Here is a 25,110-nt window from a genome sequence, read left to right as displayed (position 1 = left end):
GGGTTAACCTTCTGCATTGTGTAAAAAGGCGTGTTGGTCCTGTCTTCTCTGATCATCCCCTTCTTCCACAGTCCCCAAACCATTTGCTGATAGAACAAAGCCTTGGGGGCAAGCTGCACATGCTCAATTTGGTGTGTATTGCTAAAGAGGTTTTTTTTTTCTTGAAAGAGTGCATGTGACCAGCACAGAGCCAATCAGTACTGTCTAGACAGAGGGTCAGGGGTCTAGCAGCCTCATATGACAATTAGGGGAGAATGAAAACATATAAATACATCCGATTACCATTCTAAGGTGACCACTCTTCTCTGTGATGCCAATACATATGTGCCACTAAAGAGGGACTCTACTAGCTGTTACAAGAAAAATGGTTTAGACTGTTTACAACAGCTAAAAATAGTAAAACCTATTGATCAGACCCTGTACCACTGTTTCTATGTCAGGTCATCTACACCATGCAAGATATACTTGGAAGGTGCCTACCAGAAAGATCATGAAATTATATAACTAAAGCAGGCTGGTTCCAGAACTTTCACACCTCCCATCCTCTTTTTGGACAATCAACACCTGCATTGACACATTACTTGTTGACTGGATTAAGGTGACTGTTCTATCTATTCCAGACTCTCATTAGAACCGAAGAAGTTACTTCAATAAGCTAAGAAACATATTCAACATTACAGAACAAGTCCAGTTGAATCTGACTAACGACTACTAGCTATATTTTACATTCTTGCAAAAGAGTAAAAATGACATAAAGCAAAAGAGACAATAACCTTCTACATACCTTTGGGGAATGTAAAACATATTTTGTGGAGGTGGCTTATAAAGGACTCCTTCATAAACTGGCCATAGACCTCCTAAAATTCGGAACAAAGAGCTTTTGCCACAACCATTTGGGCCAGTAATGAGAAGATGCATGCCTTCCTTTACCTACAAAAAGAAAGTTAAAATAGCTAGAGTGTTAAAACCAGTTATCAATCATAGAACTACACTACTTTGAAAAAGGTTTAGGCAGGTTTAAAAAAAAAACTGTAAATTAAGAATGCTTTCAGAAATAGAAGTATTAATAGTTTATTATTTTTTTTATCAATTAACACATTGAAAAGTAAATGAGCAGAAAAATCCAAATCAAATCAATATTTGGTCTTACCACCCTTTGCCTTTAAAACAGCATAATTTCTTCAAGGTACACTTGCACATAGTTTTTGAACGAACTCGGTAGATAGGTTGTGCCAAACATCTTGGAGAACCAACCACAGATCTTTTGTGGATGTAGGCTGCCTCACGTCCTTCTGTTTCTTCATGTAATCCCAGACAGACTCCATGATGTTGAGATCAGGGCTTTGTGGGGCCAAACCATCACTTCCAGGACTCCTTGATTTAGAAATTACGCTTAATGAAATTGGCTGTGTGTTTGGAGTCATTGTCCTGCTGCAGAATACATTTGGGGCCAATCACACTGACAGTATTGCATGATGGAAAAGTATCTGCCTGTATTCCAAAGCATTGAGGACACCATTCATCTTGACCCAATGCATAACTCAATTTTCAGAAATGCAGCCCCAAACTTGCAAGGAACCTCCACCAGGCTTCACTGTTGCCTGCATACACTCAATATTGTACCGCTCTCCAGCCCTTCGGCGAACAAACTGCATCCTGCTACAGCCAAATATTTAAATGTTTGACTCATCAGTTCAGAGCACCTGCTGCCATTTTTCCTAATTCCTATGTTTTTGTGTACAGTTGAATTGCTTAGCCTTGCATCCACATCGGAGGTATGGCTTTTTGGCTGCAATTCTTCCAAGACCACTTCTGGCAAGACTTCGCTGGACAGTAGGTGGGTGTACCAGGGTCCCACTGGTTTCTGCTAGCACTGTGCTGATGGCACTGCTGATGTCAAAGGGGAGTATGCATGATGTGTTTTTCATCTGCTGTATTAAGTTTTCCTGGCTGACCACTATGTCTTCGGTCCTCAACTTTGCCTGTTTCTTTGTGCTTCTTCAAAAGAACTTGTACAGCACATCTTGAAACCCCAGTCTGCTTGGCCTGGGAGAGACCTTGCTGATGCAGCAAAACTACCTTGTGTCTTTGACCTGTGACATTAAACTGTCTTCCACAACCTCACCTTATTAGCAGAGCTTGGCTGTTCCTCACCTGGTTTTAAGCCTCCTACACAGATGTTTTTCGTCCAGTTATGACTGTGTTTCAACCTACATATGAAATTGATGCTCATTAGCACCTGCTTGGTATAAATGATTAAACATACACCTGACTAATTCTACAAAATCCCTGACTTCAACAAGTACACAAAGTGTGAAAGTGTAAGATCTGATGCTGGTTTGAAGGCAAAGAGTAGTCACACCAAATAATGATTTGATTTCCATTTTTCTTCTGTTCAGTCTTTTTGCATTTTATAAATTGATAAAAATATACAATTAAAATACACTCACCGGCCACTTTATTAGGTACACCTTTTCAATAGCTTGGCAGCACAAATTGCTATTCAGGCCAATCGCATGGTAGCAACTCAGTGCATTTAGGCATCTAGGCATGGTGAAGACAACTTGCTGAAGTTCAAACCGAGCATCAGAATGAGGAAGAAAGGGGATTTTGAACGAGGCATGGTTTTTGGTGCCAGACTGGCTGGTCTAAGTATTTCAAACAATGCTGATCTATTGAAACTTTTACGCACTACTATCTCTAGGGTTTACAGAGAACGGTCAGAAAAAGAGAAAATATCCAATGAGCGGCAGTTGTGTAGACAAAAATGCCTTGTTAATGTCAGAGGTCAGAGGAGAATGCGCAGACTGGTTCGAGATGATAGAAAGGCAACAGTAACTCTAATAACCACTCGTTACAACCAAGGTATGTAACCTTAAAGAAGATGGGCTAAAAAAGTAGAAGACCACACTGGGCGCCACTCCTGTCAGCTAAGAACAGGAAACTGAGACTACAATTCGCACAGGCTCACTAAAATTAGACAATAGAAGATTGGAAAAACGTTGCCTGGTCTGATGAGTCTTTATTTCAGCTACGACATTCAGATGGTAGGGTCAGAATTTTAATTAAACAACATGAAAGCATAAATCCATCCTGCCTTGAATCAATGGTTCAAGTGTAATGGTGTGGGGGGATATTTTCTTGGCACAGTTTTCTTTGTATGGTACCCTCCCCGTCAAAATGGAGGATGTTTTTAAACAATATAGTTGTCATTATTGGTTTTGCATTATAGTGGCTCCCTTTTAGTACCTTTTGGTACTTGATGGTGAGCATATATTAACTTTTATTTATTAATTATTTTTTAATTTGGCATGAGAGAGAGCAAGGTTTTACATATTTATTTTACTTTGTTTCCCTCTGCCTCAGATGATGGAGATTTTAGCTCCAATTAGTTCTTTTGTCATTTTCTTATTTCGCTTCGATGAGGTAATGGCAAAGTTTCCCTCATTCAATATGGCATTTTATGTGTAAATGGCCTGAAGTTCAAACCGAGGCTTGGTTTAGATACATGGTTAAATAGCGGCGAGTCAGCACTCCAGGACGACATCATCTGTGATGAAACGCATCGGGTCACGACATGCTGACGTCACCACTTGCTATCCCGAAAGGACGGGCGATATTGTGAGAGCCGGCTGGCTTTATTTTACTGCGGTTCACCATTTGGTGTTTTCACCGCCTTCTAATTTTGGATGCTTGTAAGTGAAATTCTTTTAATACTAATAAAGGTAATTTACGATTTTACACTATGGCGGATTATTATTTTTTTCATGTGAGATATATCTAAAGCCATTGGAATTGGAAGTACAGTTTTGTTAAGGACTGGGATCTCAAGCTTGTCTCCTAATCCAGAGGCGGTGGTGTCTATCATAAAGTGCTGAAGACCTTTTATGGTCAGATTTTCTGGTAAGGAGCCAGATGGTGACGGATTTCCAAGTGGTGGTGTTGCTCTTTTTCACTGAAGAACTACACGAGTGCACATTAGTTTTAATTTCACCAATATTTTTACACAATGTTATGGACTTTATATGAAGCATATGGATATTTATTTATTTATTTATTTATTATTCACGTTTATTAATCACCATCATCTAATAATTAGCGCAACTTATTTTTTGCTATATAAATCCATCCTGCCTTGTATCAATGGTTCAGGCTGGTGGTGTAATGGTGAGGGGATACTTTCTTGGCACACTTTGGGCCCCTTAGTACCAACTGAGTATCGTTTAAGCGCCACGGCCTACCTGAATATTGTTGCTGACCATGTCCATCCCTTTATGACTACAGTGTACCCATCTTCTGATAGCTACTTCCAGCAGGATAATGCATCATGTCACAAACCTCAAAATATCTCAACCTGGTTTCCTGAACATGACAATTAGTTCACTGTACTCCATTGGCCTCCACAGTCACCAGATCTCAATCCAATAGAGCACCTTTGGTATGTGATGGAACGGAGATTCACATCATTGATGTGCAGCCTACAAATCTGCAGCAACTGCGTGATGCTATCATGTCAATTTAGCCCAAAATCTCTGAGGAATGTTTCCAATACCTTGTCGAAATCTATGCCATGAAGAATTAAGGCAGTTCTGAAGGCAAAAGGGGGTCCAACCTGGTACTAGCAAGGTGTAATCAATAAAGTAGCAAGTGAGTATATATATTTTTGAAAGCATTCTTACTTTACAGCATTTCTAAACACCTGCCTAAAACTTTTGCACAGTACAGTATATCCAACACTGGTGATATGTCATATTTTAATAATCTAATAAATAAGTAATGCCAGCTGAGGGAGTGACAATACACATCCACATCCAAATACTAGTAAAGAACACAAAGGAAGAAAGAAACATCTAGGGGGCCAGGCCTCTTATTAGTTCCCCTAGGATTTTTAAAGTATAACTAAAGGCAACATTTTTTTTTATTTTTGGATAGAGTGGAGAAGGATTTGAACACCTGTCAGTTTTTATTGCTGTCTGTGCCCCCGTTAAGGAGATTCACCCTCTCTATTTGTCCTGTTTAACATTATCATTAAAAGTGAAAGCAAAAGAAAATCCTAAATTTTGGGTTGTCCCCAGAACAGTAAAAGCGTTAGGGACACTAGTTCTGGTGACTTGGGGGTCCCCAAGGAACTCTCTTAGTTTGCAGGGATCTCCTCTCACTTCCTGTTTGGCTATAGGACAGGAAGTGAAGACAAATCTCTTCAATTGGATGCAGATAGCGAAAAAAGATCTGACAGAGGTTATAACCCTCCCTTGCTCAATACAAAAAGAAAAAAAAAGTTTTTCCTATAGTCCTACTTTAAGGATATGTTATTGTCTGTCAGAGAGGCAATATGAAGCAAATGGCAAATGTTAGATTAGGAATAAAGTAGCTTTTTTACAAATTATTAAAAACATGAGTTCGGTAAAGATTGGACCACATACGAAATAAAAAGTGACACGCTGAACATATAAAATAACAATTTTATAAAAGTTGATGATGAGAATTTTTGACGGTTGGTTCTAACGCATTTCTTAGATAGGTCTGCTTCATCAGGGAACTTTAATATCCATCTAAGAAGTCATAATTTCATAACAAGTACTTGTTATTTTACAATTCTGTCACAGATCAGCTGCGCAGTTGATCGGTATCTTACTGTTTGCATACGTTTTTTACCTTTTGCTGCTGTAGGTCTACTGGCACCTGTGGTTCCACAAGCCTGTGCTCTGCACTGACTTAGCAGCTATGGGTGTGCCCTGCTTCACCTAATGGTTAATATACCTTCCTTCCTTCCTGCTACTTCCTGTCCAGCCTCCCATGTGTGGTCTTTACAAATAATATTATGTTATTATTGAATTGTAAAATAACAATTATGTGTTATGAAATTATGACTTCTTAGATGGATATTAAAGTTACCGGATGAAGCAGACCTATCTGCGAAACACGTTGGAACCAACCATCAAAAATTCTCAGCATCAACTGTTATGAATTTGTCAGGTGTTATATATGTTTAGTGTGACACTTTTTAGTGTATATGTGGTCCAATCTTGACTTGATTCTTGATTTTAATAACTTGTAATAAAGATACTTTATTTTTTATCTAACATTTGCTTGATGTTGCCTCTCTGACATTAGCACCTCCTTAAAAGTCCTAGGTGAACTAATAAAAGGCCTAGCCCCCTAGATTTTCCTTTCTTCCTTTCTCTGGTGATATGTCAAATATCTACATATTTGAGTTATGCCTCAAATGTAAAATAACAATACTTTAAAGGATAAGTCCAGTCAAAAACTAACTAACGCTAAACCTACTCTTTGCCACATTCCAAGATTTTTCTATTTAACCCTGCAAAGCAAAAATCACTGTACTTACCTTTTCTACACCCGATCTGGTCTGGTCTCCAGCGACAGAACCTCTGTGCAGGAGAGGACCAACAACAGCTGTGAAATGAATTGTGAGGTGACGTCACCCATTGACTTACTATGGGGCTCCCGTTGTCGATTGCCTCTCCTGCACTTGCCTCCATGCTGAAGCCGCCGCTGGCAGTTTAGCGTGGGACCGGACCGAATCGGGTGTAGAAGAAGTAAGAACAGTGATTTTTGCTTTACCGGGTTAGATAGAATAGTCTTAGAATGTGGCAAAGAGCAGGTTTAGCATTCGTTTTTGACTGGAATTATCCTTTAAAAGAATAGGTAAGCCACACAGGCATGTAATATGCTGAATAACATGTGTATGTTTTAAGCTGGAGAAACAAAGTGAGATGGCACAAATTTAGTAGAGCCTCTCAACAGAAATCACACTTTTTTAAGACACTTTTTTAAGACATAATTTTCTACTACTAAATGTTTTATTTATAAGTTAAGAATGGATTTGTAATAAGGAGTCAAATTAATCCCCCAAAAGCTACAAAATGTGAATTTCCATCTCTTCTTTTCCTAATATATTTTGGTCCATTGTTCCTAAAAAAAAGTATCCCACCCACCAGTACTACTATAATTTTCTAATAATGTATTTGTGTCTGGAACAGGATTTAGACTGTAAAATCTTTGGGTACAACTGTTTTCTCCCACAGCCCAAAGACATACAGGCAGCTCATTCGATTTGTGTTTAAATCGCCCCCTAGTGTGTGCACAAATTGGCTATACACATGTCGCATTCTATATGCCAGTCCTAAGCAAAGCAATTGGATGGTTGAGAAAAGATCTGGCAACATACAGTACCTTGTAGAAAAATTGGCAAGAAAATTCTATGGAAAAGTTGTATCAGACATGGTGCCTAGAGAGCTGGCCCATGGCACTGCTGGGAGTCGGATACAACTAAACAGATATATACACACCTACTGCAACAGTGCCTAATATGATGGTACTTTGTAAAGTAAATTATATTGATATCATGGGTTCACAATGTGGTTCTAATGTAGTACATTTTCACTTAAAGCGGAAACACCCAAAAGTGGAACTTCCGCTTTAAGTGCTTCTGGCCCCCTGACATGCCACATTTGGTGTGCCATTTTTTTTGGGGGGGGGGGGGTACCTAGTTTAGACAGGTTCCCGCTTCCGCTTAGGCCCCCTAGGCGGATCAAGCGGAAGTTCTCCTCTCCCCCTTCCTCCCTGCAATCTTCGGAGACACGTCACAGGTCCCAGAAGATTGCCCGGCCACTAAGGAAGTGCAGCGTGACTCGCGCTTGTGCAGTGCCCACCCGGCTGTGAAGCCGCAAGCTGTCACAGCCGGGTGCCGACACTAGAGATGCCGGTGCCCTGGGGAGAAGAGGAAGAGAACCGAGGCTCCTGCTGGCCGCATAGCTAGACCGTGGGACAGGTGAGTGTGTGTTTATTAAAAGTCAGCAGATACACTTTTTGTAGCTGCTGACTTTTAATAAACAAAACGACTGAACTCCACTTTGACTCTGTAAACCTGCATTCAATTGTATCATATTTACATATTGTCATATACATCATATCATATAATATGCAAATAAAATTCCTACTATTTAAATCCCTTTGCATATGACTGGATGTTCAAAGTGATCACATGTTGGCCATGCCAAAAACATATGTGATTGCAGATCACCCAGGTCATACTATGTTTAAAATAAAAAAGGAACCTAGACATATTACCTAATCAACCATATGTTTCTTGATCAGCACTAGATTCTAGATTTGCATTGCAGCATTTTTTTCTTCAGTTTTTATATACAAATCCCAGTATACAAAATATATTAACAGGGATATACTTTGGCCAAATGACACTACTAATTAGATGGAAGTAGGAGACATGGCAACCTGCAATATGTTTTATTTAAAAGATGTATCTTTAAACAGTTGCGGACCGCCCACTGCAAAGCCAAGCTGCGCAAAATCACGTATAGGTACGTGATGCGCGCCTGTGCTGTCCCCGCGGTGATCTGCTTCGGTTCAGAACCGATCAGTCACCAGGTCCAGGCCAATGATTTATGGCCTGGTCCCGGTGATGGGTTCGGGTCAATTGCAAAACCTCCTGTGCCTGTGTAATGTAAACAAAGGCACAGGAAATGATGCAATCTCCTCTCCTGGAGCCCTTTTGGGTTCCAGCGTGAGAGGAGAAAGCATCACAGTGAGTACACAAGCACTACACTAACAACAGTACACATAGGCACATATTTAACCCCCTGATCACCCCCCAGTTAACCCTTTCACTCCCTGTCACAGTGTCACTATATACAGTATACAGATAATTTACTGATCAATGTATTATGCCTCGTTTTTCCACTGAGCGGATCGGTTCGGGTCGGTTCGGTGCGGTACGCTAATTTGAGTGTTTCCATTACGAAAGTGGCCCATACAACCGAACCACACCGCACCATTCCTGGTCCTGTTTCAGATGTAGGGCCATAGGAAATGGTACGGTATGGTTGGGCGGAGCTACTGGCGTCTCACGATAGATTCCACTGATTGGCGGACAGGAAAACTTCAATGCTCACGTCAAATGAAAGAGCAAAACAAACACCTCATTTGGTGTAAACACCGCATGATCCCTGGTGGCCCGACTTGCTCACCTGAATAGACTGGACCATTCTAACCCTTCCAAACTGTACCGACCCGAACCGTTCTGCTCAGTGGAAACGAGGCATAAGTGTCACAGGTGATGCTAGTCAGCTAGTTAGTGTCAGTGTCAGTCTTAGTATAGCGTCAGGGTCCTGCCACATATTTTCTAATAAAGTTTTAACCCCCTGATTGCCCCCCAGTTAGCCCCTCCACCCAGCCCCCAAGAAGTTCAGGATCAATAGATCACTGTCAATTCCAATACACAACACACAAAACTGCAGCATTAGCAGAGTCAGGCCTGATCTCTGCTAGCACTAGCAGTTATTTATTTTTTTCGTAGCGGTTCAAACAGTCCTCAACAACCAGGTGCATTTTCACCTGTGACTCACACTAGGTACCTGTAAATTTAGTGGCCAAAATGTAAAACGAAAGGTACGGAGATTTTTTTTATCCACATCGATCGATATGAATGGAGGAATCTGGTAGGTTCTTTTTTTTCGTTCAGCTCATGGGCTGAACGAAGAAAAAGAACAGTGCATGTATGCCCATCATTAGAAGTGGGTGGATGCAGGGCAGTATTCTAATGGTGAGCATAACATTGATCGCTCAATATGAATGGAGGAATCTCACAGGCTGCATGAAAAAAAAGAACAACAAACAAGGACCAGCAATGTGCTGGTACTTTGAGTGGTTATACCAGAATGATGTCTGCAGGTTTAGACATCATCTTGGTATTGTTTTTTTCAGCCGGCGGTCGGCTTTCATGTAAACGCAATCCTAGCGGCTATTTAGCCACTAGACTGCTTTTACAAGCACACAAAAAGTTGCATGACAAGTCACAGCCTATTGATTTTGATGGCACACATTCCCATCTATGTCTCTTTGAAAATCAGCGACTTTGAAAAGGTACCTGCACTATTTTGATGCAACTTTGATCCAGAGAATGTAAAGTTGGATCAACGCTGCAATCAAAGTCGCACTCTAAATCGCACAACTTAAGAGTCGCACTAGTGGAAATGTAGCCACTAGGGGACTTTGATGCGACTTTGAGTGCGGCTTTGATCCAACTTTACACTCTCTGGATCAAAGTTGCATCAAAAGTTGCTTAAAAGTAGTGCAAGTACCTTTTCAAGGTCGCTGATTTTCTAAGTCGCATAGATGGAAACGGGTGCCATTGAAATCAATGGGCTGTGACTTGTCATGTGACTTTTATTCCCACCTGTGGTGTGAATAACTATCTGCATGATCTGCCAGGTACGGCCGGCCACCCCCCCATAAAACACAGGTAAACCTCTCTCTCCTAAATCTGCTGTTCTCTCTATGTATCTTCCAGTCTCAGTGTCAGTACATCCCACCTAACTGTTACATTATTATTGTTTGTGAGTAAATTAAAAAATAAATACAATTTTTACAGTAAGTCCCCGTTCACACTGGGGCGACCTGTGAGGCGACCTGGTCGCCTCACAGGTCGCCGTAGGTCGCCTTCCATAGAGAAGCTGCGGACCCGTTCTAATAGGAGCGACACAAGTCGCTCCGACTTAGAAAAAGGGTCCGGAGCTTCTTTGGGGCGACCCGGAGCGACCGTCATAGACTTCAATGTTATGAAGTCCGTGCCAGACGCTCCGAGGTCGCCCCGGGAAGTCGGATCGTCCCAGTGTGAACGGGGCCTAAAACAATGAGAACAAAACAGTGTAAATAAAATTCCACATTGTTGTTCTAGAGAGCCACTAATTGCCACTTTAGCATAAGCGCACAGATGAACTTTATTTGATCACCGCACTGATTTTATTTATTATCTCAAGCAAGCGCGCCGCAACATCAAAAGTGATGTATGACCTGCTGGGCAGGTCATATAGCGACAGCGATCCCGAATCGCACGGAGAGTGGAGTGAGTGGAGTGACAGCGATTCATGGGGAAGCTCATCATCCGACGCTGAAAGTGAGTTTAGATGATGATGTGCCAAGCGATGTGCGTACGTGGTGCGTGATCGACTGTGGTACGGAGCACGTAGCGCCCCCAAGGTTCCCGTATACCGGAACGCCTGGTCTCAAAGTTGATGTTGAGGAGGATAACCCCTTGGCGTATCTGCAGCTTTTTTTGACTGATGAGGTCATCGAAAAAATTGTTGTGGAGACCAACCAGTACCAGCAACAATAAGCCGCAGCACATCGGCGGTTTTCCAGGAGCAGGATGTGGGAACCCATTACCAGTGCGGATATCTGGAGATTCCTGGGCCTTATTATTCTGCAGGGAGTGGTGGGGAAACCCCTGCAGAAGTGGTATTGGACCACAAACAAATTATTGGCCATTCCTTTTTTTGGAACCATAATGTCGGAGTACAAATTTTCCCTTATTATGCGATATTTGCACTTTGCCAACAATGAGGATTTTGATTAAACATCTCATCCGGCTCCGAAGCTGAAAAAGATCTGGGACATTTATCAATTAATTTTGAAAAACTTCCAGCGGTCCTATGTCCCAGAAAGAGACATTTGCATTGACGAAAGTCTTATGGCATATAAAGGGAGACTTAGCTGGATCCAATATATTGCGCCCAAGCGAGCACGCTTTGGAATAAAATCCTTTATGCTGTGTGAATCCAGCTCTGGCTATATTTGGAACTCGGTCCTATATACCGGAAGAAGAACCAAGTTCAACCCAAGGTTCAGCAGCTATGGGATGGCAACTGCTTCTGTTCTGACGCTGATTGAGCCTCTGCTGGAACGTCCCCAGAACTGTTTGAGTTCCTCCTACAGCATAAGACGGATGCGTATGGGACCGTCAGAGCAAACCGGCGTGACATGCCCCCCAGCTTTGCCAACAAAAAACTCAAGCCTGGAGAGTTAGTTGCCTGGCAGAAAGGCAAAATGTTGGCACTTAGATGGCGCGACAAAAAAGATGTCTGCCTGATGAGCACCATCCATAACACCGCCACTGTCATGGTCCATACAAAAGGGGGAAAAGATGTGCTGAAACCGCAACTGGCCCTGGATTACAATAACACCATGGGAGGTGTGGACAGAGCTGACCAGGCCATGACTTTCTATCCAGCAATGCGGAAACAGCAGAAAAAATACTATAAAAAAATTTTCAGACACCTCCTGGAGCAGTGTTTATGGAATGCCTTCATTCTGCTAAAAAAGAAAAGTGACCGGCCTGTAACCCATGCGGACTTTGTGTGGAAAATTGCGGAGCTGATTTTTCTCAGGCACCAGACACCAACTGTAAGTCGATCCGGACGCCGTGCTGCTGGTGTCATGAACCCCGAACGACGGACCGGTCGTCATTTTATGGACCTCATCCCGCCGACGGAGAAGAAGACTGCACCCACAAGAATGTGTGTGGTGTGCTGTTCCAAGCACGACGACACCGGGCGGAAAATAAGAAAGGAAACACGGTACTACTGTCCAGACTGTGATGTTGGACTTTGCGCTGTACCCTGTTTCAAAATTTTCCACACCCGGGACGTTTGTTGAAGCAGTATGAAGAGTAATATTGCATCTTTTTTTGGGAAAAAAAAAAATATATTGCATCCTTGTTTGACAAAAAAAAATGTCAGTGTTTTTGATTACATGATTTACTATAATTTATTGAATAAAAAGTGTTATTTTTTGGGAAAAAAAAGTGTTATTATTATATTATTATTTTATAGTTATTTATTATATTATAATTTAGGATTTTGTGTTTCAAACTTTATCATACTCGGGATGTTATAAAGAAGAACACACGGTAAAAAGAAATCATTAGTAAATAGTTGATTTGAACTGCTCATTCTCCAGAATTGCAAGCAAAATAATGGTACCGCTTTCAGCACCTAAAATCCGAAAGAATCATACCGCCAGGGAGGTTAAGGTTTTCTCCTTTTTTTGATCACGCACTGAGGGATTTATTTCAAGCATTTTATTTAGTTCATTTAATGTGGTTTATCACATGCATCATCATTGATTTATACTTTAGACTACCGTGAATATTTGTTTATCAGCTCATATAGCGATCTTTTTTGCGATTTTAGTCGCTTGATGCGATTATCTGACCATTCCTCTGTGTTGTTTCATAGGGTGGTTTATCCTTTATTAGAAGTCACACATATACTGGATTAGTTATTTTAGATTGAAGATTTACACAGAATCAGTTTTAGGAGCCTGACTGACTTTTAGGATTCGCATCATACATGTACATGTTCAGCCTTAGTCTGCTGATCTTTGTTTATTGTTATTGGTGGTTCAGTAGGAGTTGTTACAAGGCAGATATATATTGGAGCAATCATCGAGAACATCAATACTGAAGATAAACACACACAATAGTGGTTTGGGAATTGGATTGACTTTTAGGATTCGGATTTATATGTTTTTTAGTCTGCTGATCTTTTTGCATCTTCTTTATTTATTATCAGTTTTTTAATATATTGCATGAGTATCTCCGTTATATTCCACCGGAACCTTTGATATTGGCTAGTTTTTAGCCCTTGTTGAGATTTTTTCCCATTTTTTCTTTTTAATGTTCTTAATGGTATTTTTGTGAAAAGTACTAGAGCTGGCTGCAGGTGGGATAGGATTTGATCCTAATCTCACAAATTTGATCTATTGTATACCAGCTGTAACTCATTAGAGGCAATCCTCCCACTTGGATATCCACGTGACAGCGCACATATCACCCCCTATTTTATATTTACACTCTGGTTTGACATCTTCTCCTCACCATTGATAACCTGTGACAGAACAGCTCTTAGTCCCACTTTGGAGGTGCCTGTTTGAATGATAAATTCTTAAGAGAAATCGAGAGCAACCAAGACAGAACCTTGGAACAGTGCACAGGGAGACATATTCTAGACCACTCAGTGAGAGTGAATCATCCCCTCAAAAATCTTTCTTTACCAGGTCAAGCAACCCCCAGAGTCTCCATTGATAAAGGATGAAAACCATGTGGAGGCCTAAGTCACCTCATGTATGACAAGTAGTAGTGTTGGCAGTAGGCAGTCCAAGTTATTTTCATTATTTTGCAACACCCACTTAAGCATTGTTATTAGTATTTTGATGAAGCATTTGACTAGGAAACTCGCCTGTGGATTGTAGACTGATGTGTGCAGCTGTTCAATCTAAAACAGCTAGCACATATCTCCCAAAACTCTTTGCATGAAAGGCATGTCATGGCCAGTACGAATTTCTTTGGAAAATTAACCACCACCAGAACTGGGGTGTGCAGTATAGATTTCTTGTGCAAACAGAGAAAGCCTGCATACGTAAAAACCCATGTTGCATAGGTTACTCTTGCCATGAACAAGGGGGACTACCTGGGACTTATCTACCCTATAGTAGTGCACTATGGAGAGCAGACAGAAACATCCCTAACAATTTCTGGCGCTACATTCAATTTTATTCCCACCTGTGGTGTAAATAACTATCTGCATGATCTGCTAGGTACGGCCGGCCACCCCCACCCCCCCATAAAATACAGGTAAACCTCTCTCTCCTAAATCTGCTGTTCTCTCTATGTATCTTCCAGTCTCAGTGTCAGTACATCCCACCTAACTGTTATATTATTATTGCTTGTGAGTAAATTAAAAAATAAATACAATTTTTACAGTAAAACAATGAGAACAAAAAAGTGTAAATAAAAAGCTGTGCAATATTTAATGTAGTATACAAATGACTATTTACCACATTTAATTAGAAACCGCTAAATGCAAATTGTATGCAAATACCTTGTAATTATCTCTAATGAAATGTGATTACTCTGTAATTATGTTCAGAAGACACACACTGTTTTTGGAAACAGAATGTATTAGACTTTTGCTATAAATCAGCATGCCTTTAGGCCCCAAAAATGCACTGTGTCAATATGCTGCACCTTACAGATATCATTTAAATGAATTACATATTGAATGACTTATGTTCCCTTTATCATCCAAATGTATTCAGTAATTATTTTTCTCCAGAAAAAATAAATGTTTTGTCTATTGCATTTCCAAGGATGACAGAAACTGCTTTAAAGCAGATCTTCACCCTTTTCAGGAAGTTTCCTGCTCTCTGTCCCTCCCCCACTCCAATGACATCAGTGCCCCCGGGATATGTGATGTCCATATCCCACCAGGCACACCAGGAGCACTGCATGTCATTCCATTTACTAAGAAACGGGGAAGACATAGCGGTACATGATCAGGAGGCTGGGTCTGAACCCGGAAGAACCAGAGGGGAACATGGTGGTGGGAGACCTGAGTGGTAGCTGTAGAGAAGAGGATCTCAGGCGGACAACGCTGGATCCGCTGGGTGGGAGAGTATCAGAACTGTGAGGAACCCATAAATTTCCTGTTTAATACTGCTGTCTTCTGAAAAAGATTTCTTATAAATTAAAGGGGTTCAACTTTTATTTAAAGAGTAAACATTCTTTTATGTGAATGCTCTGCTAGCTTGAAAGTTTTAGCATGTGTTACCTTATGGAGAACCAACTGAAATTAGCCAGGGGTGCTTTTCTAATATTTTATAGATGTCTCTCACTGTCTCCCAGGTGAATGCAGGTTCGCCAGTCTTTTATAAAACGTACACTCTTCTGTAAACTATTCTTCTCCATTAATATACTGTACTGTAGATCAACTTTTGACATTATTATAACGAATATATCGTTTTTCAACATCTTGCTTTAGCTATATAATACATGAACATGGTCTGCCTAATGTAATTTCTCTTACCAATGCTAAATTGATAAATCACATCTTTCCTTTTCTTCAGCAGTGTAAAGTAAATGCTTGAATGCCTCTGTACAGCATTTTTGGGTGTCCCTTGGATATTATAATCTGCTAATCACAGTTTTTTCCCCAAAAAAATAAAGGCTGAAACACCTCCTCCCAGCACCAGTAACTAACAACTGGTTGTTCTAGCAATGATCAGCCTAAGGCTGGCCATAAATGGTTAGAATCTCGATCGGCAATTTGCACAATCTATGGCCTGCCTTAGTGTTCACCAGTAAATTGTGGGATGCAGAAAGGGGAAGGTCATCTGTGACATGAGGGGGCGGGGCCTCCCAATGACGCAATCGGAGGCCACGCCCACAATGGCTATATAACAAGCTGCAGAGACCGGAGATCGGCTTAATCACCAGAGACATCGTCGGAGGAGGACCAGAGGAAGAAGAAAAGAAGAGCTGAGGGCAAAAGAGCAGAAGAGCGGACAGCAAAGGAGCAGAAGACCAGGAGAGGGAGAAGACCAGAGCAGAGAAGAACAGATGAAGATTTTTAATAAACTTTCCAAAACGTCTCCTGTCGTTATTTCCATGCACTGCCTTTTATGGGCTGAATGGGTAGGGGTACAGTGTACCCCATACCTATTCACATAGGGAGGGGGTCCGGGATCTGGGGGGCCCCCTTGTTAAAGGGGGCTTCCAGATTCCGATGAGCCCCCTGTCCGCAGACCCCCACAACCACCGGCCAGGGTTGTGGGGATGAGGCCCTTGTCCTCATCAACATGGGGGCAAGGTGCTTTGGGGTGGGGGTGCAGAGCTCCCCCTGCCCCAAAGCACCAACACCCCCCCCATGTTGAGGGCATGTGGCCTGGTATGGTCCAGGGGGGGGTGGGGCCGCTCGCTCGTCCCCTCCCTCTTCCTGCCCTACCGGGCTGCATGCTCGGATAAGGGTCTGGTATGGATTTTGGGGGAGACCCCACGCCGTTTTTTTGGCATGGGGCTACCCTCAAATTCCATACCAGACCCGAAGGGCCTGGTTTGGAACCTGGGGGGGACCCCCACGCAGTTTTTTTCCCATTTTTGGCGTGGAGTTCCCCCTCAAGATTCTCACAGCGCAAGTCGGATCATCCTGATCCGACTTGCGGTGCGACTTTCATTAAAATCAATAGGCTCCCATAGGGAACCATTGATTTTGAATGGAGGCAAAAAAAACGCTGCTAAAAGCAACGTGGCCAAACGTGCAATAACGCAAATGGAAAAAGCTACTGAAAGCACGTTTAACAGCTGCTTTTTCCCGGCGTCAGAACTAGCTTTGCAGCACGTTTTTTCTAACGTCCCGTGTACATGGAGCCTTACTATGAGACACAGTCACACCAATATCCAGAAGTGGAACCATAGCAAGGAAAAGTATAAATGCAAAGGTCACAATCAAGTTACTTTCAGGTAAATGTTACAATTGTATCTATAAATGTGTACTAACTAAAAAGGACACAGCATTTTGTAGCTTTAAAACCATTTGGCCAAACATAAATGGAAAATAAAAGGTTAGACAAAAAATGGGCTGTAGCTACAAACATTGTAAAAATTATGTATGTAAATAGATATGTATGGGCAGTATACCAAAATCATTACAGGGCCCTCTGGTCATTAAAGGTCATAACAGCTATTCTCTAACTAGGACATGTGTCAACTGAACAAGTGTTTGGGGTACATAGTTGGGTTTCTGTACAAAATCATAATAATTTTGTACAAAAACCTGAATTATACATGTAGTATGTTAACACTAACATGTTTTAGATCAAATGCTTTATCAAGCTGCATAAATGCAATCATCTGAGAGACATAGAGAACTGTGAGGCAGACTTCTGGAGTTATACTTGGTCTGCATTAACTCATCACTTGTTGCCCTGTAATACAATGGTGAGAAGAGGACAATCCCAAAAACTACCATCTTTGGTAACACTCTCCAACCCCAATAAAAGACTACAAAATTAAATGAATGGGAAGCAACTAGATGTGAATTTTGTAATATTCCTTTGATTACATTTAAATCTACCATTTGGGCAATTCCCATTGTTTTTCTTCTTTTATATCTATAGTTGCACCTTCAAACAAATTTAAAGTACACATTTCATAAAAGTTAAACACACTTTACTTACTTCTATGTTTAACTTAGACACCACAACATCTCCATTTGGTGTAATGATAGGAACATTTTCACAAATTATCCCATGGTCAACGTCAATCACTTTACCTGTGACAGAAAATGGAACCAAGAAAAAAAAAATACTGATCATATTCTAATTAACATGAATAACAAGAACATCATAGACTAGTCTTTCTCAAACCTTTTACCATGTAGGAACCCTTTAAAAAGTTTGTGATCTCAGAATACACAGGCCTGGTATAAATAAGTGATACTTTATTATCAACATAACTCGATTCATACAGCATTGATATTTGATAAAAAAAGAAGTGCAAACATTCAAGATATTCCCAAAAAGTGAACACAATGTGATGCAAAAATCAGCCATTGTGTGACAAAATCACAATCAAAGGTCCATACAAAAAACCCTAAAGAGAAGCTCCAGGCTCCTTCAGAAAAAAATTTAAAGTCAGCAACTCCAAATACTGTAGCGGCTGACTTTTAATATAAGGACACTTACCTGTCCAGGGATCCCACTATGTCAGCCCCCCAAACCCATTTTTTAATCGGCTTCGGGTGCAGGCGCTGGCATCTGTTGTAAGGGAAGCAGGAAGTGAAGCCTTGCGGCTTCACAGCCTGTCTCCTACTGCACATGCATGAGTCATGCTGCAATTTCTGAACAGTCTTGCTGTCTTCTGGGACCTGTGCGTGTCCCAGAAGGCAGTGGGGGCAAGGAAGAGGTGCCGGAAATCTTGTAGATTGCCGATCTTACCTGGAAGCGGGTACTTGATAAAACCAGGTACCCGCTCCCCCCCCACCCCCACCTACACCCCCTATAAAAACAGTTGAATGTACTATGGTGTATCATCCAAAAAATTTGCACCACCAAGTGAATCTTTCAGATGTGTATCTCCAAAAGTGTGCCCTTCACCCCACTCAGGAAATGCACCTAACAAAAGTGCATGCCAATCTTGTCACAGCCTTTGCAAACATAAATTGTATAGCCTCTTTACAGTCAATATTGAGATTATATATATGTTGTGTTTGCCAAATCTGCATCAAGCTTGGCATGCACTTTTCGGTAAATGGATTTCCTGAGTGTCAAGGGAAAACTTTGGGAGATACAGATCTGGAACATTCACTTGGTGGTGGAACATTGTAGATCATACACCACAGCTCATTATATACACTGCTCAAAAAAAATTAAAGGAACACTATGAAAACACATCAGATCTCAATGGGGAAAAATATCATGCTGGATATCTATAGTGATATGGACTGGGTAATGTGTTAGGAATGAAAGGATGCCACATTGTTTGATAGAAATTAAAATTATCAACCTACAGAGGGCTGAATTCAAAGACACCCCGAAAATCAAAGTGAAAAAATGATGCAGCAGGCTAGTCCATTTTGCTGAAATTTCACTGCAACAACTCAAAAAGGTACCCAGTGATTTGTACGGCCCCCACATGCTTTTATGCATGCCTGACAATGTCGGTGCATGCTCTTAATGAGACGAGGGACAGTGTCATGGGTTATTTCCTCCCAGGTCGGGACCAGGGCACCACTGAGCTTCTGAGCAGACTGAGGTGCAACCTTGCGGTGTTGGATGGACCAAAACATAATGTCCCAGAGGTGTTCTATTGGATTTAGCATGGGGGACATTCAATCGTATCAATTCTTTCATCTTCCAGGAACTGGCTGCATACCCTCACCACATGGGGCCGGGCATTGTCATGCACCAGGAGGAACCCAGGACACACTGCACCAGAGTAAGGTCTGACAATGGGTCCAAGAATTTCATCCCGATACCTAATGGCAGTCAGGGTGCCATTGTCTAGCCTGTAGAGTTCTGTGGCTCCCTCCACAGATATGCCTCCCCAGACCATCACTGACCCACCACCAAACCGGTAATGCTGAACAATGTTACAGGCAGCATAACATTCTCCACTGCTTCTCCAGACCCCTTCACGTCTGTCACATGCTAAGGATGAGCTGGCTCTCATCTGTGAAAAGCACAGGGCACCAGTGGCAGACCTGCTAATACTGGTGTCTAATGGCTTATGTCAATCAAGTTCCACGGTGCGGGGCAGTGAGCACAGGGCCCACTGGAGGACATCGGGCCCTCAGACCCCACTCATGAAGTCTGATTCTGATTGTTTGGTCAGAGACATTCACACCAGTGGCCTGCTGGAGGTCAGGGCTCTGACAGTGCTCATCCTGTTCCTCTTTGCACAAAGAAGCAGATATTGGTCCTGATGATGGGTTAAGGACCTTTTACGACCCTGTCCAGCTCTCCTAGAGTAACTGGCTGTCTCCTGGAATCTCCTCCATGCTCTTGAGACTGTGCTGGGAGACACAGCAAACCTTCTGGCAATGGCACGTATTGATGTGCCATCGTGGAGGAGTTGGACTGCCTGTGCAACCTCTACAGGGTCCAGGTATCGCCTCATGCTATTAGTAGTGACACTGACCCTTGCCAAATGCAAAACTAGTTAAAACAGTCAGAAAAGATGACTAGGGGAAAAAAATGTCAGTTGCCTCCACTTGTAACCCATTCCTGTTTTGGAGTTTGTCACATTGTTGCCCATCTAGTGCACCTGTTGTATATTTCATTAACACCAAAGCAGCTGAAACTTATTAACAACCCCCTCTGCTACCTGCATGAATTAATGCTATACTCTGAATAAAAAATGTTCCTTTAATTTTTTTGAGCAGTGTAGTTTTGAATTACCTAGGGAGTTGTTATATGGACTTTTGATTGTGATTTTGTAATGTTGGAGGAATTTTGCATCACATTTTATTTACTTTTTGGGAGCTTCTTAAATGTTTGCACTTTTTTTACTATTAAATATCAGCGCTGTATGAATCAAGTTAAATTTATTTAAGGGTTTATTTTAAATATAGAAGCTCAGCGGAATTCACTTTTTTACACAATTTTATGGGTCTGAGCCATCGTTAACTTGATATTTGTCTTTTTTCTGAAAAGCTCAGAATTATAAAGTCCTTAAAGCAGTATTAAACCCAAAAGCAAACATTTATTGTATTGTAGTTTACCAATTCTAAGATGTGATGGCTGCATTAGTTTCCCTTTTAAGGCTTTCTTTCTTCTAATTTAATCTGGTGATGCAGCCGGTAAGTGTCTGTTTTTCAAAAGCACAAGCCCTCCAGCAGAATATATAAATTTACCTGAGACAACATTCACCACTGCGATTTAAATGATCAACTTTTATTTAGTTATATATAACCTTTATCCCAAAACTAAAACAACTGTTGCTGTAACTGATCATAGTGTGAGCTGGAGTTTGGCTTCAATTTGTTATTGTATTTAAAGCGTTTGTTACCCCAACACTTCATGATATATGCCTGCTATACCATGTGCTTGTATGAGAAAGTATCCTGTTCTCTTTGTATGCCTTCTTTATGTGAAATCCCTGGTGTGCCTGTCAATCCCTCTGCTTTCTTATTAAAAACTGACAACACTAAGCAGGAGAACACAACGTGGTCAGTTCTCTAGCTGTGCTGGGAACTCAGTCTGCTCTCCTCCAATGATCTGACTTGTCCTGTCATGCTCCTGCTGCTTAGCCTCTTGCTGGGAAACTCAGTGTGCTGCTGCTTCTCCTCCCCGAGCTCTTATGCAGCTGAGAACAGGGGGAATGTGATCACTTATAAAAAAATTGAAAGAAGTCGACACAAACTGTTCCTACAGGTCACAACAGCGGCTAAACAAACCATTGCGAAAGCGTGGAAATCCCCACACCTACCTTTACCTGAAGTAAAACCCCCAAATCACCAACGCTACGATTCACGCCAAAATCAATGCTATCCTGACAGATAAAGTGGAGAAATTTGATAGAATCTGGCAACCTTGGGTTGACAATTTTTATCCCCCCAATTTTGATAACTCCCTATTGATGCCCTAAACCATGCTTGAGGACTCAACACCTCCACTCCTTAAGTACTGCCCCCCCCCCCCGGCGATCCTTCCCCTTCCTCTTTCCCCTCTCCCCCTTTCTCCTTGTCCCCTCTTGTTACCTCCTCCTCCCTGCCCCCCCCCCCCTGCCCTGCTTCCTCCCTTCTGCACACATATGTTGCAGCACCTTCAATGTCTTGGTTTGGTTCTGCCTTATGATTTTAACTACAGCCTAATGGCTGCCTGTTCAACCTACTCTCTCATTCTGGCTGACTGTAGCCCATGTTTCTCCTGTTTGGTTGGATACCCGTGAGGTTCCTCTCACCCCCTGGCCCCTTCCCACATGGTACGGTAAACTTGGGTACTGTTCCCTTCAGTATAACAGTTGATTGGTTGTGCCTCCCTGCCCAGGCACAGTGTGCTCCCTTTATGGGGTGCCTGTTGGTTGGCAGCGCCAATCACCACTCTCTCCTGACCACCCGTCTTACCGCCCCTTGTCTACCAACCCTCACGATTTACTGTAGTTACAGTTGTTTGTTATACTATGTTACCAATCTTTGATTGCACTTCTTCTCATTATTCTGTATGTCACACGTTGTTACTCATTTGCATTATTCAATAAAATACTTGAAACGAAAAAAAATGGAAAAAAGGTATTTACAGTATATTGTTTTTTTCTATCATACAAAAATGTTTTGCATTTCATTTCTATTTTAAACTGAATGGGTTGTTTTACAAGGTGATCGTTTACAATTACTTTAAATCTAGTAATACTCTGTACTATCTGGCAGCTCAGTTGTCCCAGTTCTTTCACATTGATAAAACGGATAGAGAACGCTTCTTGACCCTGCTCTGCCCTGGGTGGGCTCATCCCCTCGGGGACCCCCTCCTAGTTATCCTTAGGGGCGTCAGGGGCTCGCCGGAGCCCCTGTGCCCCAGATCTCTCCTATATCACTATTGTCGGATCTGGGAGGTGGTAGCGTCCAGGATTCGGTGCCCTCCGTTCCATACACTCACCCCTCTGTGGCATAATAGTACATTGCGTGAGTTCCTCTCCATCCCTGACCTGTCGATATGGAGTGGGAGGGGTATTCTCCTCCTTAGCCATATCTCCACGACCACTGGTCTGCGGTCTTACGAGACCCTGCAAGACCAGTTTGCGCTCCAGGGCCCCATGCACTACAGATACTTACAGCTCTCCCATGCTTATAGATCTCAATTCCCTGACGGTCCTCCTGAGATAGAATCGGTCACCACCCTTGAGATTGTTAAAAGTACAGAACCCAGTCACCTCATTTCCATGTTCTACTCTGAGCTCCACACACCTTCCTCGACCACTTTAGCTTATGCACTTAAGACCCGCTGGGAGCGCAATGTGGGGGCCATGGAGGATGAGGAATGGGAGGATGCCCTGGAAACGTGCCGCAGAGTGTCGCCAAAACTGTCGGATCGCCTTACCCAGACCTTTATCTCACCCCGCTCAGACTGTCCAAATATCACCCTGACTTGGTCCCCTCTTGTCCTATGTGCGCAGACCCTGATGCTTCCTTCTTTCACCTATTGTGGAGCTGACCCCAACTACAGACTCTATGGCAACAGGTAGTCACATTTCTGCACGACAAAATGGGGTCTCCTCTACAGCTCTCCCCTAAGGAGTGTCTCCTGGGGGTCTTTCCGGATGGAGAGATGCCCAAATCCACTGTCATATTTCTTCAGGAAACTTTGTTTATAGCGCGTAAATTGATAGCCAGGCGGTGGATGAGACCTACTCCTCCTACTCTAGGATTGTGGATTAAGGAAATTAATAGTGTCATCCCATTTCATAAACTTTTATATAAACATAGGGGGTGCCCCCAGAAGTTCAACAAGATTTGGGACAAGTGGGTGCAGTGCCCTGACACAGCTCAGTAGTGCAGTGGGTAACTATGTTATGCTGACCGCCCCAATTGACCTAATATTGTCTGCTCGAGTGTTGGGCCGAAAGAAAGTAACTGACTACTGCCTTATTTTTACTATGTCTGTTCTGTTTCTAAGTGTTAATCACTGTGTATATTTGTATTTTTTTTTTTTGTACTTCTGTGTGTTATGAATCTGATCGAAGTTTCAATGCACGGTCTATTTTTGTATTGTACCAAAAGTTTCAATAAACCTAACTGTTTTAAAAAAAAAAAAAAATCTAGTAATACATTTAGCACTCCCTCTCCCCAGACTGTCTGGTGTGCATCCTTTTCTCATTCATCCAGAGTTTCATCTCTCTAATACAGGAGGTGTGTTACTGGCCAGATCACTAGGTGAAAACAGAGGTAAAAAAAAGCCAAATAAAACATGTGCAGCCACCACATCTAATGATTGGTAAGCTGCAATATCATATATTTTTAGTTTTGGGTTTAATACCGGTTTAATCTTTCAAAACTACATTTTAAATGACACTTGTTACCTTTTCATATCCCATGAGACTCCAACAAAGTTTTGCCACAATGAGTAGTAGTGTCATGCTCACTCAGCTGAAGGCCTCTTCCTTGAAATACAGTATATAGGTTTTGTTGGACATCCCTCAAAACTAGCAAATAGCAGCTACAGCTTCTATGAATGGAACACAATCTATGAAAAGAGGAGTCGGATCTGGTAATCAACTGTCTATCCTCCATTCTTTCCCTAATAGACCTTATTATAACCTAATATACCTTAAATAACAGCATGTCTCCAATTATATTCCCTGAGGTCATTTACTAAAGCAGTATTAGAGCCGGTTCACACTATTACGACTTGTCAGGCGACTTGGTCAGCCTGGCAAGTCCCGGTCCGTCACGCTCCCATTGTGTAGTACAGGAGCCGTTCTAATAGGAGCGACACAAGTCGCTCCGACTTAGAAAAAGGTTCCTGTACTACTTCGGGGCGACCTGGAGGCGACTTGCATAGACATTCATTTTATGAAGTCCGTGCAAGTCGCGCAGAAGTCGCGGTGCATGCGACTTCACAGGTCGCCCCCTAAGTCGGAGCGACCTGATGTGAACGGGGGCTAATGTTCACTTTGCAAAGTGAATGTTTACTTAGTTTACCTTAGTAAATAGGGTAAAGTGATTTTCAATTTGTGCAGTCATCATGTGTAGGGGAAAAAAAAAAGGGATTTTTGCTGTTACATAATTGAAGTGAAAATAGATTCATCCGATTTACTAGTCTAAATGAACCATCAAAGAAAACATTTTATAATTAGACATATGGCGGAAAAAGACCACACGTTCCAGTTAGTCTACCCTCTTTTTTTTTACCTTTTTGTATGAGTATAGATCTATGTTTATCCCAAGCATGTTTACATTTATCTAATGCTGACAGACTCACTGGGATTGATTTACTAAGAGCAAATAGGCAGTTTAC

At 41.9% G+C, this 25,110-nt stretch overlaps 1 protein-coding gene across 2 annotated transcripts in view; it reads right to left on the bottom strand.

Annotated features, from left to right (window-relative positions):
* The window catches only part of ABCD2 (ATP binding cassette subfamily D member 2), a 94,051-nt gene that overhangs the window by 29,018 nt on the left and 39,923 nt on the right, over positions 1 to 25,110 (bottom strand). For both annotated transcript variants that reach the window (XM_082254442.1, XM_082254443.1), the window contains exons 5-6: positions 17,836 to 17,930; positions 785 to 930 (exon numbers count right to left, since the gene is read on the bottom strand). In XM_082254442.1, the coding sequence (XP_082110568.1) occupies positions 785 to 930; positions 17,836 to 17,930 (241 nt within the window). The remainder of the gene's footprint in view (positions 1 to 784; positions 931 to 17,835; positions 17,931 to 25,110) is intronic.

The sequence above is a fragment of the Pelophylax lessonae genome (genome assembly GCF_965119305.1).
Source record: "Pelophylax lessonae genome assembly, chromosome: 4".
Taxonomy (NCBI): Eukaryota; Metazoa; Chordata; class Amphibia; order Anura; family Ranidae; genus Pelophylax; species Pelophylax lessonae.
Note: the sequence above shows the minus strand (reverse complement) of the source record. Positions and strands in the feature narration are given on the sequence as shown.